This window comes from Camelus dromedarius, chromosome 21, assembly GCF_036321535.1.
Source record: "Camelus dromedarius isolate mCamDro1 chromosome 21, mCamDro1.pat, whole genome shotgun sequence".
In the NCBI taxonomy this organism is placed as follows: domain Eukaryota; kingdom Metazoa; phylum Chordata; class Mammalia; order Artiodactyla; family Camelidae; genus Camelus; species Camelus dromedarius.
The window spans coordinates 5,718,310-5,734,090 of NC_087456.1; the positions used below are offsets into that span (position 1 = coordinate 5,718,310).

The window sequence follows — 15,781 nt, forward strand, 5'->3', positions numbered from 1 at the left end:
AGGCACCCTTGGTTAGTGATGTTGCTTTTTTGCTTTGAGAGGTCAAGGAGGGTAGTCAAGATGAGAAAAGCTGTGAGGATGTGAGGGAAATAAATTGGCCCAACTGCCACAAAGTATTTTGACTGCCTTCCCTTGAAGACGCTCAAGTTAGGACATCATTAATTCTAACCATAATTGAACACTGCTGGCCACCAGGGATAGGTGACTATAAGACAAACCCCTGCCTCGATCTGAAATACTTCCAAGAGAAAAGTAAAGGAATGAAGTGGGTGCAAGTATTAAATGAAAGCTGCTACCCATAGAGGGGATGAGTGAGAAATCTGGGTTCCAGCCTGGTTGGGGAGGGTGCCCTTGAGATGTTAGAGCTGGAGTTTTGTGTAGTTTAGCAAAAGAGATGATTTGAGCTGCAAACAGCCAAATGGAGCAGGAAAGTTTTGTTCTTGGTGACTTATGACCCTCCCATGGGTACTCTGAAAAGTCTCTGCCTTGTCTCATTCTTGCTCTCAGTTTTCTGTCAACTGTTCTTGGCTAATGTATAAACTAATCTTTTAAAAAAGAAGGTTCTATTTTTAAATGCAAATCCGAGTCACTCTGCTTCATAAAATCCAATGCCTTCCCCTCTCCTCCAAAATTACATTGTCCCTTAGCACAGCATGTAAGGCTCTGTTGTGCCAGCTTCTTCCACCGCTCACCCTGCATGCTCTATACTCCAGCAAAGCTACTGGCTGTGGACTTACCTCATACACTCATCTCTCTCGAGCCCTTTGCTTTGTTAATGCTGCCTGTCTTCTGCCTAGAAGTCTCTTTCCTCCTCTTTTCTTTGGCTAACTCCCACACACGCGTGACTTCAGGGTTACCTCTCCAAATACCCACTTGTCTCTCTCTGCAGTTGGGTTTGGTGCCTGTCCGCTAGACGTACAATCTTTGTTTACCCTCATTGTTTTAAAACTGTTTACCTGTCCATCTTCCCCAGCAGAGTATAAACTTTTTTGTTTTGGGGGGGAGAAGGTAATTAGGTTTATTAACTTTTTTTTTAGAGGAGTACTGGGGATTGAACCCATGACCTTGTGCGTGCTAAGCATGCACGCTACCACTTGAGCTATGTGCTCCACCCTAAACTCTTGAGATAGAGGTTCTTACTAACCTACATATTCTCAGCATCCGGTACAAATCTGGCACATAGAAGGCACGTTTGTTTGTTAGGGTTGCCGTAACAAAATACCACAGCCTGGGTGGCTTAAACCACAGAGATGTATTTTCTCACATTTCTGGAGACTAGAAGCCTAAGGTCAAGGTGTTGGCTAGTTGGGTTTCCTTTGAGGCCTTTCTCTTTGGTTTGCAAATGGTCCCCTTCTCACTGCGTCCTCACAGGGTCTTTCCTCTGCGTGCTCGTGTCTGCTTTAATTTCTATAAAGACACTAGTCACCTTGCATTAGGGGCCCACTCAAATGGCCTTGTTTAACCTTAATTACTTCTTTAAGAGCCTATATAGTCACGTCCTGCGGCACGGGGTGTTTAGAGCTTCAGCACATGATTTTGGGGGGCACACTTCAGCTAATAACAGAAAGCATTCAATAAAAATTGCTGAACCGATGAAATAGTTCTTGACCCATTTCAGGGGCTGTTGATCTTCGCTAGACTGCCCCTGTCTTTTCCCAACCCCATTCTTTGGCACTCGTCTCATTAATCATAGCCGTTCAACAAGTTGTGAGGTTTCTGGTTGAGATGGAAGAAACTTTAAGCTGAGGGGAAGGATGCTCTTCAATATTTGTAAGGCCTGGAGGTGAGTCTTCTCTCAGGGTATGCCCCTCTGGACCAGTGATTTGCAGATTCCTTGAGAATGTCATGAAAATCTCAGACTTTACAAGAACATTATGATTAGTTGGAACGAAAAAAGGGAAACACATGTGTCATAGTATGTTCCACTATTTGGCTTTATTGAATTGGTAATATGGTCATTCTCAAGTTTCAAAATTTAAAATGTATATAAGGTGGGGAGGGTATAGCTCAGTGACAGAGCACATGCTTAGCATGCACGAGGTCCTGGATTCAATCCCCAGTGCCTCCTCTAAAAATAAACAAGCCTAATTACCTCCCCCCAAAATAAAAAATTTTAGAAATTAAAATGTATATAAGGGCATATGTAGAGTAAAAACATCTTCCCTCCTGCTCCTGCCCCAGCTACCCAGTTCCCCATGTTACCAGTTCCTCAGGTATTCCAGAGCTAGTTCAGGTACATAGAAACAATTTCTATGTAATGTCATGTACAAAGCATGATATTGTGCACCTTGCTTTTTATTATATTTATTATGAAAGTTTTAAATTATGAATTACAAATTCATGACAAATCCTGTTTCACTTACACCCCTACCAACTACCCACCCCACCCGCCCCATCTGGCCCCTAGGACTGGGTTAGGGTGAGGTAAGCACGGTGCCTGGGCTTAATTTAAGGAGGCGCTCACTCTCGGGTTGACCTGGCACGTGCAGCCGTGACTCCCTAAATTTGTCTCCTTAGGCTTGCCCCAGCTGAGATCCAGCCCTGCCTGCTCCCTTAGATTATTCTGAAGTAAATCTCAGATATATCATAGCTTGCTTTTTCTCTTACCGTATATTGGATACCATTTCATATCAGGACACAAAGAACTTCTTTAACATTTATCATAGTTGCACAGTATTACACTACGAATATGCAGTAATTGCGCTGGTTCCTGTTGACGGATGTTTAGGTCGTTTCCCACCTTGGTATTTTAAACAACGCTGCGATGGTTACATTATATCACACATGTTAAGTTTGTAGGATCAAATACCTAGAAGTAGATTTAATAAGTAAATTTAATAATTTACATTGCCACCAATGTAAATTTTTGACCTTTGCCAATCTAATGAGAGAAAATGATTTCTCAGTGTAGTTTGAATTTCTCTTACAATAAGTGAAGTCGGACATCTTTTCCAACTTTGAAGATCATTTGTATTTCCTTTCCTATAAACTGTTAACATCTATCGTCAATTTTTATTTTGAGTCTCTTTGTCACATTAAAAATGGCTGCAAGTTCTTTAACACACCTCCCATGAAGAGCTGGGCTCTGTTTTTCCAGCCCTTGAATCTAGTACAGTAAACCCTACACCAGTTCCAGGCTGGCCTGTAAGGGTGCTGCTGGCTTCAGCCTTGGGTTCTTGGAGCCCTGGGCCGCCGTGTAAGATGGCACACTCCTCTACCAGAGAGACCGTGCGGTGAGGCCCTGAGGCTCATGACACGGAAGGGGACTCGGCTGGAGCTAGCCTTCCAAACACACACGCCAAGGCCTTAGGTGCATCTTCGGAAGCAGAAAAGTCACGCAGCTGAGCCCTGCCCAAGTTCTTGACCCACAAAATCGTGAATTGAAAAAAATGGTAGTTGTTTTAAGTCATTAACTTTTCAAATATTTCTTACACAGCAATTGAGAACCAAAATAGCTTTCCTTCTTCTTCTTCTTCTTCTTCTTCTTCTTCTTCTTCTTCTTCTTCTTCTTCTTCTTCTTCTTCTTCTTCTTCTTCTTCTTCTTCTTCTTCTTCTTCTTCTTCTTCTCCTTCTCCTTCTCCTTCTCCTTCTCCTTCTCCTTCTCCTTCTCCTTCTCCTTCTCCTTCTCCTTCTCCTTCTCCTTCTCCTTCTCCTTCTTCTTTTTTTTGTGGGCAGGAGTGGGGTATTTATTTATTTATTTATTTAATGGGAGCTCTGGGGGTTGAACCAAGGACCTCGCACATGCTAAGCATGTGCTCCATCACTGAGTTACATCCTCTCCCTAGAACAGCACTTTCTTTTCTTTAGTTCTTTCAGTGTTAGTAAAATTACCCATTTGTTCAATGTGGTACAAACACACTTTTCGCAGATCTTCTCATTTTGCTTATCATGGTGGCTTTTTAGTCATGCAAAACTACAATTTTTATGTACTGAATTTATTACTTTTAAAAACCAGTTAGAACATGCAGTTGAGGAGAAAATTTTTCAGAACAAAAGAGATGAAATATCTATGATTAAACTAGATAGACTTGAAAGGAGAAACTAAAAACTAAAGAAAACTGGCAACTTAGTTGGGGGTATAGCTCAGTGGTCCAGTATGTAATTAGCAGGCAGGAGGTTCCAGGTTCAATTCCCAGTACCTTCACCAAAAGTAATAAATAGATGAACTTAACCCACCCCCCCAAAATTAAGAAAACTAAAAACTTAGATTCAAAGGCAAATTTGAACAATTAGAAAGTCTACTGTACTTAAGATTTTAAAAAGTTAATTCTAAGTTATTCTAGATTTAATGTAATCACCATAAAAATTTCAAAAATATTTTTTTAATTAGATAAACTAATTCATAAGTTTTAAAGAAAAACAAGCGAGAATAGCTAGGAAAATTCTACCTACTTCTAGTCCTACCAAATAAGAAAACATTATAAGCTACAATACTTATAACTATGATACTAGTCTATAAATAGATACTAAGATCAACTGAACAAAATATAAACTCTATACATATAAACATATACCCACACACACATATACTCTTGGTAGACTATAAATGTGGCATTTAAAATTGAGGAACAAAGGGTTATTTTTTTTGTAATGGTGACTGATGGACAACTGGGTAGCCACCTAGAAGTTATGAAGTTGTATCAGTTCTAAGATATACTGGGATAAATTCTAGATGCATCAAAGATTTAAATGCAAAAAATGCAAAAATCATTAAGAAAAAAAGTAAATCACTTCTCATGGGTTGATAATCAGTCAAAACAATCGGTTATAGAGATCATCAGTCCTTAAAAGTTTAGGTATCACGACTTCAGAAACAGGAACATGCACAAACAAGCAGCCGAGTATCTCTGCGTCTCAGCTGGGGTGGGTATATCAGTGTGCTCTGACCACACTGTCTTCAGATTCAGCAGATCTCAGATTTTCTCTGTGTACATCATGACCTTCTGTTGGGTTTGGGAAGGGGAATTTTTTTTTAAAGAAATAATTATTCCATGCATTTTCTAGGTCTTTAAAATGGCACTTTCATATTCTTTGATCTCACATTTTTATGAGGTTGCCCTTAAACATTTAACAGAGGACCTTGAAACTGAGCAGGACCCTGCGGAGCTTTCTGGGGAACAGGCCCCTGTGTCCCCTACCTCTTATATAGAAAAGCTTTAGTCTCCTAGGCCTTCCCTGAGTTCCAGAGAGCAAATTTAATCAGAGAAGTGAGAAAATGCAGAAACACAGGAAAACAGTCAAGCAAGATAAAATAACGACAGTTTAGCCATGAAACAAAGTCAAGGATGACAGATAATATCCTGAGCATATCCTTGAAGTTGTTTTGCAGATACTACGACCACTAGCAGGTGGAAGAAGCTAACTGCATGATGAACATGAATACGCAGCCCCCAGACTGAGGACCGGAGCCTGAGGACTGATAATGCTGATTCCTGGGACCTCACTACCCAATGAGAAAATTGTGCATGAGCTGATCACGTACCCACAACCCTCTCCCTTACTTTGTCTTAAAAATCTTTGCCTTTAAAAAGCCACCAGGCAGTTCGGATCTTCTGAGCACAAGCTGCTGGGTCCGCTTGCTCGGCCCTGCAGTAAATGCTGTACTTTCCTTCCCCACAACCCAGCGTCAGCAGGTTGGCTTTACTGCTTCCTCAGACGAGCGGACCCAAGTTTGGTTTAGTAACCTCAGTTCAACAAGTAGTGATTCTGCCTTGCCCTAAGTGGTGTCCCCTTAGAGGAGCCCCTTCAACTCTGAGCTTCAGTGTCCTTATCTATAAAATGGGTACTCCAATTAAACGGAATTCCTGCTGGACCACAAGCCCCCAAACAGGTAACCTAACAAATTCCAACTCCTCCCCTTCCAGCTGTGTTACCCAGGAAACAGCATGTTCAAATGTTCAGACCTTAATGTGTACACGTATCTACTGCTACTTCATTGACTCTTTAGCCCCACGAGGAAGGAACCTTTTTATTACAATTTGGGTAACAACTCAGCCCAGACATAGCAAAGCTGAGTAACTTACCCTTGGTCACACTATAAGCGAGCTGGATTTGAGCCCAGCAATCAGATTTCAGAGTTTTCACGCTAAACAGATGCCCTGTTGCCACCTTACAATAACCCTTCACAAAGTCGACGAGAGTTTAATCTGTTGTTGGAGCAAACCACGGCATCCGGCTTTTGAATTCAGAGTGTCTGTGACTGAAAGCGTCAGATGTGGAAGCCCTGAGCTTGGGCTTCTTGCCGCCCTACCCTGTCCATCACAACCCTGCTATCAAGCCTAGAAACAGGCCTTAGAAAAAGCACTAAACCAACCCATTCCACGTACTGAGGTTCGCAACGGGACGATTTGGCTCTTAAAGCCGACAGAGAAAGTGAAGACGCGATGGCCCCCAGCCGACCCCCCAACCCCAGCCGCGGGCCCTCACACAACAGGAGCCGCTGGGCTCCTCCTCCCCCTCCTCCAGGTGGCGCTGTAGGACCAACACACGTTCAAATAAGCAGTCGTCTCAGATTGGCCTCCCCCGGATGCTATAGAGCACAGAGATAAGCCGCTCTCCGTGGCTAGAGAGGTATTTCCCTGGAGCGGAGCCGCCCCGGTCGCCGCGCGAGCGTGACGCACTTCCGCTTCCGACTTCATTCCGGAAGCTGCTTTTTGAGGTAGCGTGCGGGTTAGAGCGGTCTTTGTGAGCTTCCACCATGGCGTACCGTGGCCAGGGCCAGAAAGTGCAGAAGGTGATGGTGCAACCCATCGTATCCTACTGGGGATGTGAGAGCTAGGAGGTTCGGGCCAGGAAACGGGGGGCGAAGGAGCCGACAGCAGGCCAGAGGGAGCGGAGTGCGGGCCCTCATCCCATGAGCCCCCGGGGCTACCGAGCCTGCGAGAAAGCGCGGGTAGTTGAAGAACCGGTGATGGGTGGGAGGTTGGGTTTGGGCGGACCTCTGCGGGGGGCACTGCAGGAATGGCCGGGGTGAGCGGAGGGAAGACAGCCTTAATTACATGCTGAGTGAAGGCCGGAGTTACCGGTCTCGGGCAGGGGGGAAAGATGTCTGCGCCGAAGAAACTGAAGGAGAGTAAGGGGATTCGTTTACAGTATTTAGGAAGCCCCATGTGAGTGCCTCGTTGGGCGCTTTTCGTTGCGAAGGCACAGACCTCGCGTTCAGAAAACAAAAAGTGAGATGGGTGGGGGCAGGTTGGACCACTTTCAGGGAGCAAAGCCTATGCTACGCGTGCCTTTTTTTTTTTTCCTTAACCACTGGTACAGAACCTCATCTTCAGATACTTGCAAAACGTAAGTTGTTTGTTAACTGTTTCATGGTTACTTTTTAAGTTAAAGATGAATTTATTTGGCTGTGCCGTCCTGTCTGATCACTGTTCTAGAGTTGAAAGTAGGTGAAACTGGAGGTTGGGAGGGGTATTTGATGGGAAGAAGTGCAAGGAAAGCTCCATTGTGAAAAATGGTTTGTAGCCATGCCAACTCCAAACATGCAAAGAATTGTGTCGTCATTACTTTGCAAGACCAAAATTACTAATCTCAAAAAATAATTATTGGCTGGCCTGACAGTGATGTGTGGGTATTGGTGCTTTTGTTTATAGTGATCATGACGAGAACATCGGAATCTTTTCCCCTACCTTTTATGATGAAACACTGGAAGAAAAGTTCAGTCAGCTTTAAACCAGGTCGTAAGGTGGTGTGTTAAGTGCTCCGGCTGGGGTGGGGGAAGGAATATAGAAAAGACACTGTAAAAGGAAGACAGAAAGGATAGGTTCAGAGGATTTAGTGGCAGCCTCCTTTCCTTTGGGAGGATTTTTAGCAACTCAGAATTTGACTTGGCAGGACAGAGTGTTTAAATTATCTCTGAGAGAAAATGTAGTTCCCGTTCTGACAGATTTTAGTGTGTGATAACACAATTGAAAAACAGGTTAATTTCAAGCTATTGTAATTTTTAATCACCAGAATTGAAAGTCCCTCTTCTGGTCGTTAGATGTGAGACATGGAAAACTGAGAACCTAGAGAAAGCTGTCTTGGAGCTGGATTTTGCAGTAGCAGATAAGCAGCCCTTTACGCTTTCCTGTCACAAAATTTCACGCTAAATGTGTTAAAACCAGAAGCAGTAGAAATATGACTAAGATCCCAGGAAAATTAACTTAGTCCCAGTATAGCACTTAAGTGAGAATGTTTCTTGATAAGGAATTAATCTTGGCTTTTGTTAAAGTTTTTTAGGAGCCGTATTTGTCTCTTGTTTGGCTGGATTTTGTTTACTTGTTTCTTAACATTTCTATTTTTATGATTATTTCAGAGATCTCGGATTCAGGTGTGGCTTTATGAGCAAGTAAATATGCGGATAGAAGGCTGTATCATTGTGAGTAACCAGGATACTTTATTTCAGAGCAGTTTGTTCATAGAAAAATATTTCACAAAAGATGGCCAACAGAGCAATGTACAAAAGGTCAAAGACATAATGCACAGAAGGGTTTTCAGGGCCCATTATCCTTGTCTCATGGTTTTACTTGATAGAGATTGGGTGATTCATAAAAGAGAGGGAAAACTAATTTTAAAAAATTCTTTAAACAACAATATTAGTATTTAAAGGAAGAGTCCAAAAAAGGGGGGGAGTGAGATTAATGGAGTATTAGTTCTAGGTCAGGTGGTACCTGAATAGAGCAGAGTGGGGAAAGTTAAATAAAATGTCCAAGACTGTAGAATAACTTAAATAATGTTTAAAAGAAAGATGAAATATGGTGGAAGCATTATGTTAGGATTCTAGTATTTTTTTGGACATTGTAGATTGCATCAGTAATCTGCCCTTCCCAGATGACTAGTTGGGAAAACAAGCTAGTGGTGGTTCGTGGTGATAGTGTTTGGTGGGGAGCATGGGAATAGGGTGGCAGTAGATGTTAATTCCTACATGTACACACGCTCTATATTGAGCAGGTTGTAAAAGATAAGGAGAATGGTTGTTTAACAGAGCTGATGAAATCTTAAGTCTAAAAGGTTCCAGAAGTAACTTGAAGTACATTGTCTTTCTTTGTTATTTAAAAAGAGGCTTGGGATGGGGAGGTAGTGTTTCAGCTGATGTATCAATGGAGGGGTGAATGTCTGAATTTGGCATTTCTGTATCTATAAAGGCATATTCATTCAGAATTGCTTGGATGTGATCTTACATGAAGATGACCATCAACTGGCTTATTTTTCTAGGGTTTTGATGAGTATATGAACCTCGTATTAGATGATGCAGAAGAGATTCATTCTAAAACAAAGTCAAGAAAACAGCTGGGTAAGAATATAGATGGTCTTAAAGAATTCTAGAAATTTTTATTCACTTGCAGAAGTGAATGAGTTGCAGCTCATTTCATGCTTAAATTTATTTTGCATTTGAGATGTTACTGTTTGGGGGAGTAGTACACTCTTGAAATCACCCTCTGCCACTTACTCCTTACCCCACTCCACTTCTGCTTCTGTCTCTCCATTCAGCTCTCACCAAGGTCACCAAAGACTAATGGTGTTAAATCTAATGGTCCTCATTTTATTGGACTCTCAACAGCATTTGGCTCTGTGATAGTATAGTCAGGTTTTCGTTTTTTCATTACTAGTTGTTCCTTTTTCAGACTTGGTAATACATTCTTTGAGAGTCAGCCGTTAAATGCTGGAATTGCTCAAGGCTTGGGTTTATGTCCTCCTGTTACTCAGTATTATTTTCCTGGGTACTCAAGACTGTACCTTCAATTTCCACCTACATGGTGACTTCCAAATTTGCGTCAGTAGTCCTAGACCTCTCTGAGCCTATTCAACACTTCTACTTGGGTGTCTCAAAGACGCCTCAGTATCAGAAATCAAGCTCAATGCCCACCCCTAACACACTGTTTAGAGGTATTTTATTGTTCCCTGCCATCCTGCATGGCACCGGTTTCTGTTTAGTTTACTAATTAACTTCTCCGCACCTGCCTCAGCTCCTCCAGTTTGCTCCTCGGGCATCTTTTTAAAACACAATTCTGAACTTGTCATCACTTTGCCTGAATTCCTTCAATGGCTTCCTGTCATTCGGAGGATAAGAAAATTTTCGGTGTACTCTTCCAGGTCCTTCATGATCTGACCTTATCTCCCTCTGCTTGTTTTGTATCTCTTTCTGTTCATTTTCTGAGCTTCATCCACACTTCTGTCAATTCTTTGAATCTTCACATTTGTTCCTTTATAAATCTTTGTATATGCTGTTCCCTGTATTTTTAGGACACAGATCAAATATCACTTCCTGCCAGGGTTTGGTTTTGTTCTGGTTGGGGTGAGGATTGAGGGTGGCAGTGTGTGTTGTGCTGGGTTTGTAGTAAAACATTCATTAGTGGGTTATTAATGTCTCTCCCACTGGTCCACATGCTCCATGAATGCCTGAAGCCTGTCTTTTTTGCTCCCTAGTATAACCAGTGCCTAACTCAGTGCCTGCCACATACCAGAAACTTAAAAACATTTGGACACTGAAGACATTCTCTTAACCCAGTTAACGTAGGTTCTTTAGGATTCGTGGCTTTAACAAGACAAACTGAACCATTTCTGTTAAAATTCCGTTCATGTGAGGTTTATTTAGGCATTTTGCCTTTAATTGTGTAATGCCCTGATTCATAGTTCACTGGTATTTTTATCAATGGTGCGCTTCAGGTGTCTCTTTTTCCCAGACCCTAAAGATTCTCTTGAGCCTGTTACTAGCTGTGTGGGAAGTAGATTCTGAGAAGTGATGCAAGATTTTGCTATGCTTCTCCCTGCTGAGGCTATTTTTGTGAAAGCCTGGGTTTTTCAAATTTAAACATGTCTTGTTAAGAAAGGCAAGCTAACTTTTTAAAATTACTTATAAGTTATTTGTAAAGTGTTGCATTCCCGTAGTAATACCCACCCTGTAGAACAGACCAGTACTGCCCCTTGGGGAAGCCTGGGAAAGTGAAACAGTTTAATTGTTATTGCTGTTCTTACGAAGTACAGTGTTCCTGAAGATATTCATAGATATTTCTCAGGGAAAAAAAAGTCTTCTCTGCTCACATAAGTTTAGGAGATGTTGGGTAAAACTTAAACAAGTGTATTTATTGCAGGATAAAATCTTTATTATGTTAAGAGCTCTAAATTCTAGTGTGCTGCGTTTCCTAAAAAACCACTTCTCAACTTCAAATTGAGAACGTGAAGAAACGCTGGGGTAGACCTAGTCAGTTGACTTAGTCTGCAGAAGCTGTATTTTTCATAAAATAACATTTCTCTATCTTCATAAGGTTACTGTTGAAAAAGTGCATATGCTGTAATGTGCACAGCCTTTCAGTATGTGGATATTGGAAAATGTCACATACCATCATGAGAGAGAAAGCATTTTCAGAATCACTCAAGAACGATCCAAAATTCTCAGGCTAAAAGGTGGTTACACAGTTGCCTGAGTGGCTATTAATAGGCTTTTTTTTTTTGTTTTTAATTTTGTGTTGCAGGTCGGATCATGCTAAAAGGAGATAATATTACTCTGCTCCAAAGTGTCTCCAACTAGAAACGATGACTAAAGGGAGAAAGAGCAATACAAATACACTCTGCTCCAGTGTCTCCGACTAGAAGCGATCACTTGGTGTGAGATGTTGAGAGGGCATTACAGTTCATTTTGGCATATGGGTGTTTCTCTGGGATGTTATTCTGAACCATTTATTCATGTTGTGTTGGCACCCTTACCTTATTAGCAGGACTACAATAAATGCTAGCTTTTATTAAATGTTTAAAATGTTTTTTTTATTAAAAAAAACTTACCTTGTTTCCTTTCTAACCAGCTGTAGAGAGTGTTTACACAATGGTACTGTTAGCTATTGGTATTTATTTTAAAGTTTTCTGAAGGATGGCATTTGCCCTAGGCATTTCCTTTTCACAGTACTGGGATCCGTAGATTCTTAACGCAGAGAGCAGGAATTCTCCCTGACAGGTGACCTGATACTGGGTGGTGGAGAAGGGGAGTGTTTGTGAAAGTAAAGGTGTCTTCCCCAGCAGTTCTAATTCTGGATGCTGAGGCACAAGGATTTCTAACCACAGCAGATTGGGGACATTATAATCGCTTCAATACTTGCTTACACTTGCATAAAATTCTTTTGTCACTAAGATCAGAATGTGAGAAGTATTAGGATATAGGCAAAGAATGAAATGCCTTAAGTTCATTTAAAAGGAGCTCTGTTAGGAGATAACAGGAAGGAGACTGAAAAAGACCCACTGGCAGCACTGGTGAGTTGTTGTTAGGCAGAATAGTGGTATGTTAGTTGAAGAAACACCTCTCTTATTTAAGAATTCCTCCCCCACTAACTACTTATTTCCTAATTGAATTATGTGGACCAATTTCTCCAGTATCAGGGTTATACCAGTTAGAATTCTGTTAAGTGGTTATCAAGCATCCACTGTTAGTTGAACATGTACAGCGTGGCAGACTGAGACAGCTTCAGTACCAGGTGCTAAGGGCTGTTTAAATTGGATCTTGACAGATGAATAAAGCCTACTTTAAATTTTGGCAGTGGGCAGTATTATTAAGGGTTGGTGAGGAGGAACCAAGTCCAGTTCCTGCTTTTCCAAGTGCTTATGAGGGAGATAGAGAACTTTTAACGAAAAGTTCTAAACTGAGTAAAAGGAACCCTTTGTGAGGTAGAGGAGGTCTGCAGATGAGTGTAGAAATCAGTCCAGCTTAGAACTTGGCATTCTAGTTGTTCCTCTCCTATTTGAACTTGTGCCTTTTTGGTTATATTTTGAAATAAAGGGGTGCTTTAGCTCTTAACAGATATTGACTTTGAAATTCCATTGAACCTGCTATTGCATGCAAAGGAAACATTGGGCAGCAGAGGGAGTTGCAGTCCTGAAACTGCTTCAGCCTTTCTGGTAAAAAGCTTTTTGAGAGCAGAGCAAAGACCTCCCTGCAGCTTTCTTGGCATCAAAATAGCTAGGAAGAAGGATAAAAGCTGGGGCAGCGTAATCCCTAAGAAAACCTGCTGGCTGCTTTTTCCATTTCCCTGTGCGGCCTTTCTGACCTGGCTGCCCTGTGTAAGCAAAGCTGTTCCTGCTGTGGCTTATTCTGAATGGATCAAGACATGGAAGGGTCTATTTTTGACAGAGCAAATGGTGATAGTGAGCAATAAGGTGCAGTGAACTCTCACAATTGAGCTCTGTATTTAGGAGCCTCTGCTGGCTTTCCTTCTCTACCGGAGCCTGCGGTGTTTGCTTTTTAAGTTGTACTTTTCCACGATCTGTAGATCTTTTCTTCCAGCTGGAATTTGTATTACAGGAGGCGTTGCTCTCTGCTTCATTAAGCTTATTAAAACGTGCAGCTGGGAAGCTGCTCTTGTTGACAGCCCTTGGTACATGAGCAGTCATTTTTTTTGTGGAATGGCTGTTGATTCTGAAGGGGTCGTCTTGCCAACCACCCACTAACTCTTGTAACATTCTTGAAGTAGGGGTTGGGAGGAGACTCAGGCTCTGAGTAAGTGCTGGTGCGGGCCTGGAGTTCTACCGGTAGTAGGTAGGGAGAGAGGGATAAGAATAGTTTGAAAATGCTAGAATTTTGTATTTGCAGGCATCAGCTGTTATTGTAACACATTTGTCAGTTTCAGGGTAAAAGAGGGGGTCTCTGCCTAATTTGGATTAAGGCGTTACTGACCAGGAACCGTCACGGGCATTTCCTGGGGTAAGCCTCATAGGCCCCATCTCACATTGAAGCTGTGACATGGGATCTTCCTTAATTACTCCTATTAGAACTGATCATAACCACATACTTACGGCGTGCTTTTGTGAGGAGGTGCTTGGTGAAACTTAAGTTAGCGTGAGAACTTACGGTCTGTTATGTAGAGTTTAATTTTAATTTAAAGGTTATATCCAATGGAATTTTAAAAAATTGAATTAAAAAATACTAGCTTAATACACATTTATAGTCAAAATGCAAACCGCACAGAAAAATTATCTATTCTACATTTTGAAATCCCAGTCTGTCCCTTCCCACCCCCATCCCCCTGGCAACCACAAGTTTGTATTCTATGTCTATGAGTCTGTTTCTGTTTTGTATTTATTTATTTATTTATTTAGATTCCGCATATGAGCGATCTCATATGGTATTTTTCTTTCTCTTTCTGGCTTACTTCACTTAGAATGACATTCTCCAGGAACATCATGTTGCTGCAAATGGTGTTATGTTGTCGATTTTTATGGCTGAATAGTATTCCATTATATAAATATACCACATCTTTATCCAGTCATCTGTTGATGGACATTTAGGCTGTTTCCATGTCTTGGCTATTGTAAATAGTGCTGCTATGAACATTGGGGTGCAGGTGTCATTTTGAAGTAGGGTTCCTTCTGGATATATGCCCAGGAGCGGGATTCCTGGGCCAAATGGTAAATCAATTCCTAGTCTTTTGAGGAATCTCCATACTGTTTTCTACAGTGGCTGCACCAAACTGCAGTCCCACCAGCAATGTAGGAGGGTTCCCTTTTCTCAACAGCCTCTCCAGCATTTGTCATTTGTGGACTTTTGAATGATGGCCATTCTGACTGGTGTGAGGTGATACCTCATTGTAGTTTTGATTTGCATTTCTCTGATAATTAGTGATACTGAACATTTTTTCTTGTGCCTATGGATCACTTGTATGTCCTCCTTGGAGAATTGCTTGTTTAGGTCTTCTGCCCATTTTGGGATTGGGTTGTTTGTTTTTTTCTTATTAAGTTGTATGAGTTGCTTATATATTCTGGAGATCAAGCTTTTGTCGGTTTCATTTGCAAAAATTTTCTCCCATTCCGTAGGTTGTTGTTTTGTTTTACTTATGGTTTCCTTTGCTGTGTAGAAGCTTGTAAGTTTCATTAGGTCCCATTTGTTTATTCTTGCTTTTATTTCTATTGCTTGGGTAGACTGCCCTAGGAGAACATTTTTGAGATGTATGTGAGATAATATTTTGTCTATATTTTCTTCTAGGAGGTTTATTGTATCTTGTCTTATGTTTAAGTCTTTGATCCATTTTGAGTTTACTTTTGTGTATGGTGTAAGGGAGTGCTCTAGCTTCATTGCTTTACATGCTGCTGTCCAGTTTTCCCAACACCATTTGCTGAAGAGACTGTCTTTATTCCATTGTGTATTCTTGCCTCCTTTGTCGAAGATTAGTTGACCAAAAGTTTGTGGGTTCATTTCTGGGCTCTCTATTCTGTTTCATTGGTCCATATGTCTGTTTTTGTACCAATACCATGCTGTCTAGACTGCAGCTCTATAGTATTGTCTGAAGTCTGGGAGAGTTATTCCTCCAGCCTCTTTCTTTTTCTTCAGTAATGCTTTGGCAATTCTAGGTCTTTTGTGGTTCCATATAAATTTTATTATGATTTGTTCTAGTTCTGTGAAATATGTCCTGGGTCATTTGATAGGCATTACATTAAATCTGTCGATTGCCTTGGGCAGTGTGACCATTTTAACAATATTGATTCTTCCAATCCAGGAGCATGGGATATCTTTCCATTTTTTAAAGTCTTCTTTAATTTCCTTCATCAGTGGTTTATAGTTTTCTGTGTATAAGTCTTTCACCTCCTTGGTTAGATTTATTCCTAGGTATTTTATTACTTTGGGTGCTATTTTTAAAGGGGATTGTTTCTTTACTTTAATTTTCTGTTAATTCATCATCAGTGTAAAGAAATGGAACTGATTTTTGAACGTTAATCTTGTAACCTGCTACCTTGCTGAATACTTTGATTATTTCTAGTAGTTTTTGTGTGGACCTTTTAGGGTTTTCTATACATAGTATCATGTCATCTGCATATAGTG

The 15,781-nt window shown here is 41.2% G+C and overlaps 1 protein-coding gene across 1 annotated transcript; it reads left to right on the forward strand.

Moving 5' to 3' along the window:
• The first annotated feature begins 6,621 nt into the window (after nt 1–6,621).
• Nucleotides 6,622–11,737, forward strand: SNRPE (small nuclear ribonucleoprotein polypeptide E). Its single transcript, XM_010991404.3, has 5 exons — nt 6,622–6,751; nt 7,264–7,290; nt 8,300–8,362; nt 9,199–9,277; nt 11,457–11,737. Exons 1-5 carry the CDS (start codon nt 6,698–6,700, stop codon nt 11,510–11,512), a joined length of 279 nt encoding a protein of 92 aa, XP_010989706.1. The 5' UTR covers nt 6,622–6,697; the 3' UTR covers nt 11,513–11,737.
• Nucleotides 11,738–15,781: the final 4,044 nt, after the last annotated feature.